This window comes from Hippopotamus amphibius, chromosome 6 (assembly GCF_030028045.1).
Source record: "Hippopotamus amphibius kiboko isolate mHipAmp2 chromosome 6, mHipAmp2.hap2, whole genome shotgun sequence".
Taxonomy (NCBI): domain Eukaryota; kingdom Metazoa; phylum Chordata; class Mammalia; order Artiodactyla; family Hippopotamidae; genus Hippopotamus; species Hippopotamus amphibius.
In genome coordinates, this window is record NC_080191.1 from 109,150,471 (window position 1) to 109,153,477 (window position 3,007).

At 41.5% G+C, this 3,007-nt stretch overlaps 2 protein-coding genes across 2 annotated transcripts; both read left to right on the forward strand.

Moving 5' to 3' along the window:
• Positions 1-869: 869 nt before the first annotated feature.
• LOC130854802 (eukaryotic initiation factor 4A-I-like) lies at positions 870-1,827 on the forward strand. The gene is given in 2 exon segments (XM_057737650.1): positions 870-1,248; positions 1,250-1,827. Coding segments are annotated over 2 exon segments (687 nt in total). The 5' UTR covers positions 870-877; the 3' UTR covers positions 1,566-1,827.
• On the forward strand, positions 1,671-2,105 carry LOC130854803 (eukaryotic initiation factor 4A-I-like). Its single transcript, XM_057737651.1, has one exon. The coding sequence runs from the start codon at positions 1,671-1,673 to the stop codon at positions 2,019-2,021; it is 351 nt and encodes a 116-aa protein (XP_057593634.1). The 3' UTR covers positions 2,022-2,105.
• Positions 2,106-3,007: the final 902 nt, after the last annotated feature.

Genomic DNA, 3,007 nt, shown 5'->3' on the forward strand with positions numbered 1-3,007 from the left:
AAAAATATACGAAGCAAAGTTTTTCAAGACACTGGACAACAAGCAGCAAAAGACACTGCTTGAGAGATGAGAAATTAACATCATTTGCCCTAAAATTGCCCCAGCTTATTCCTGCAGAGAAAGCAAGGCTTTTAGGAGATGGCAAGGCAGGCTTCCCCAGCTGGTCCAAACATGGATTGAGTGAACAAGGAAAGGAGTTAGGGTTTTCACTCAGGCTAGGGCCTAAGGCTGGAGTGGGGGTTTTGATGCACAGGCAAAGGCTTGCACAGTTTAATATTCCAGCTGCTCCAGAGGAAGAGGCACCCATGCTTTTTTTATTTGCTTGCTCAGATGTGGAACAGAGAGGATGGAGAGATGACTTAAATGCTGTCACAAGTCAAATACCAAACATCAAAAGATGGAGTCAGATTCCCTGTTACAATTTACTCCTGATTGACTGACATCTGAAACGTGCCATCATCAGTCTTCACTGCTGAACCAAATTTTGATGAGGGTCTATGCTGTTTCTCCAGGGGCTCTTCAAAGCCCATATATGAAAAACCTAAACTAAATTTTAGCAGCAATGTTTTTAAAAAGACAATTTATCATGACCAAATTGGACTTATTCCAGGAATTCACACTTGGTCAAACATCAGACAAGTTTATTGTGTTAACCAATAAAAGAAGAAAACCAAATAATCATTTAGGCAGCTACTGAAAGAGCCTTTGATAAAATTCAACATGTGTTCAAGCTATAATCTCCTATTGATTTATAAATGGAAGGGAATTTTCTTAGTGTGTTAAATAATATGTAGAAAAAAATTCTTACAAATACCTGCTTAATGGGAAAATATTCCAAGTATCTCCTTTAAAATCAAGAACAGAGTTTCTAAGGATCATGTCTGCGAGTCAGGATTCCCGATCCAGAGACAATGGCCCCGATGGGATGGAGCCCGAAGGCGTCATCGAGAGTAACTGGAATGAGATTGTTGACAGCTTTGATGACATGAACCTTTCTGAATCACTCCTCCATGGCATCTATGCCTATGGTTTTGAGAAGCCCTCTGCCATCCAGCAGCGAGCCATTCTTCCTTGTATCAAGGGTTATGATGTGATCGCTCAAGCCCAATCTGGGACTGGGAAAATGGCCACTTTTGCCATATCAATTCTGCAACAGATTGAATTGGATCTAAAGGCCACCCAGGCCTTGGTCCTGGCACTCACTAGAGAGTTGGCTCAGCAGATATAGAAGGTAGTTATGGCCTTAGGAAGCTCCCCATATCATCGTGGGTACCCCAGGCCATGTGTTTGACATGCTTAACCGGAGATATCTGTCTCCCAAGTACATCAAGATGTTTGTACTAGATGAAGCTGATGAAATGTTAAGCCGTGGGTTCAAGGACCAGATCTATGACATATTCCAAAAGCTCAATAGCAACACCCAGGTGGTTTTGCTGTCAGCTACAATGTCTTCTGATGTGCTTGAGGTGACCAAGAAGTTCATGAGGGACCCAATTAGAATTCTTGTCAAAAAGGAAGAGTTGACGCTGGAGAGTATCCGCCAATTCTACATCAATGTGGAATGAGAGGAGTGGAAGCTGGACACACTGTGCGACTTGTATGAAATCCTGACCGTCACAAAGGCAGTCATCTTCATCAACACCTGAAGGAAGGTGGATTGGCTCACTGAGATGATGCATGCCCGAGACTTCACTGTCTCTGCCATGCATGGAGATATGGACCAAAAAGAACGAGATGTTATCATGAGGGAGTTCCACGCTGGCTCTAGCAGAGTATTGATTACCACTGACCTACTGGCCAGAGACATTGATGTGCAGCAGGTTTCCTTAGTCATCAACTATGACCTCCCCACCAACAGGGAAAGCTACATCCACAGAATCCAGCGTGGTGGACGTTTTGGCCGTAAGGGTGTGGCTATTAACATGGTGACAGAAGAAGACAAGAGGACTCTTCAAGACATCGAGACCTTCTACAACACCTCCATTGAGGAGATGCCCCTCAATGTTGCTGACCTCATCTGAGAGGGGCTGTTCTGCTTCCTAGCCCCAGCCAGGGCTCACTCCTTGGAGGCGGGGCTGAGGAGCAGCAGGAGCGGGGAGGGAAGGGAGCCAAGGGATGGACCTCTTGTCACTTTTTCTTTTTTTTTTTTCTTTGAATAAAAATGTCACTTTTTGAGGCAAAAAGAAGGAACCGTGAACATTTTAGACACCCTTTTCTTTGGGGCAGGCGCCGTCTCTTCTCCCAAAAAACACTAATCCATTTCCCTAACCCTAGTCAACCTCCAAACCCCTGAAGCTCTCCCTACCCCAGCTGAATTCCTCTGAAAATGATTCAGTGGGGGCTACAATGTCACTCCACCTCATTTGCTGGACCAAATCTGGAGGAAGAACCCCTGAGTTAGGTGGCCCAGGGGATTGTCCCCAGGTGGGGGGAGCAGGGGAGAAAAAAATGGTAGCCATTTTTACATTGTTTTGTATAGTATTTATTGATTCAGGAAACAAAGACAAAATTCTGAATAAAATGACTTGGAAACTGAAAAAAAAATAAAAAATAAATAAAATAAAAAATAAAATCAAGAACAAAATAAGAGTGCATACTATCACCACGTCTGTTAAAAACTGCACTGAATTTTTTATCTCACGCAAGAGAGTAAGAAAGATAAATAAAAGATATAGGAATTGAAAAGAAAAGCTGATGGTATTCACAGATAATACTCTATTAAAAAAAAGAAACTGCAGGCATAGCATGAAAATTAATCAGGGAGCTCAGCAAGGTGAATAAATATAAAGTCAATAATTCTAGACATCAGTAATAAACAAAAAGAATATGATAAACATAATTATAGTAGCTCAAAAATATAAGTAACATAAGAATAAATCTGTCAAATACACAAAATCTTTAAGGAGAAAATTATAAAGCTGATGAAAAGACATTACAGAAGACTTAAATAATTGAAAAGACATATGTCAATAAATAGGAAGACAGCATTGTAAAGTTGTGGAATCTC

What these genes read in the sequence shown, in the direction of transcription:
- LOC130854803 (XM_057737651.1), top strand. Translation starts at nt 1,671, where the DNA reads ATGATGCATGCCCGAGACTTCACTGTCTCTGCCATGCATGGAGATATG.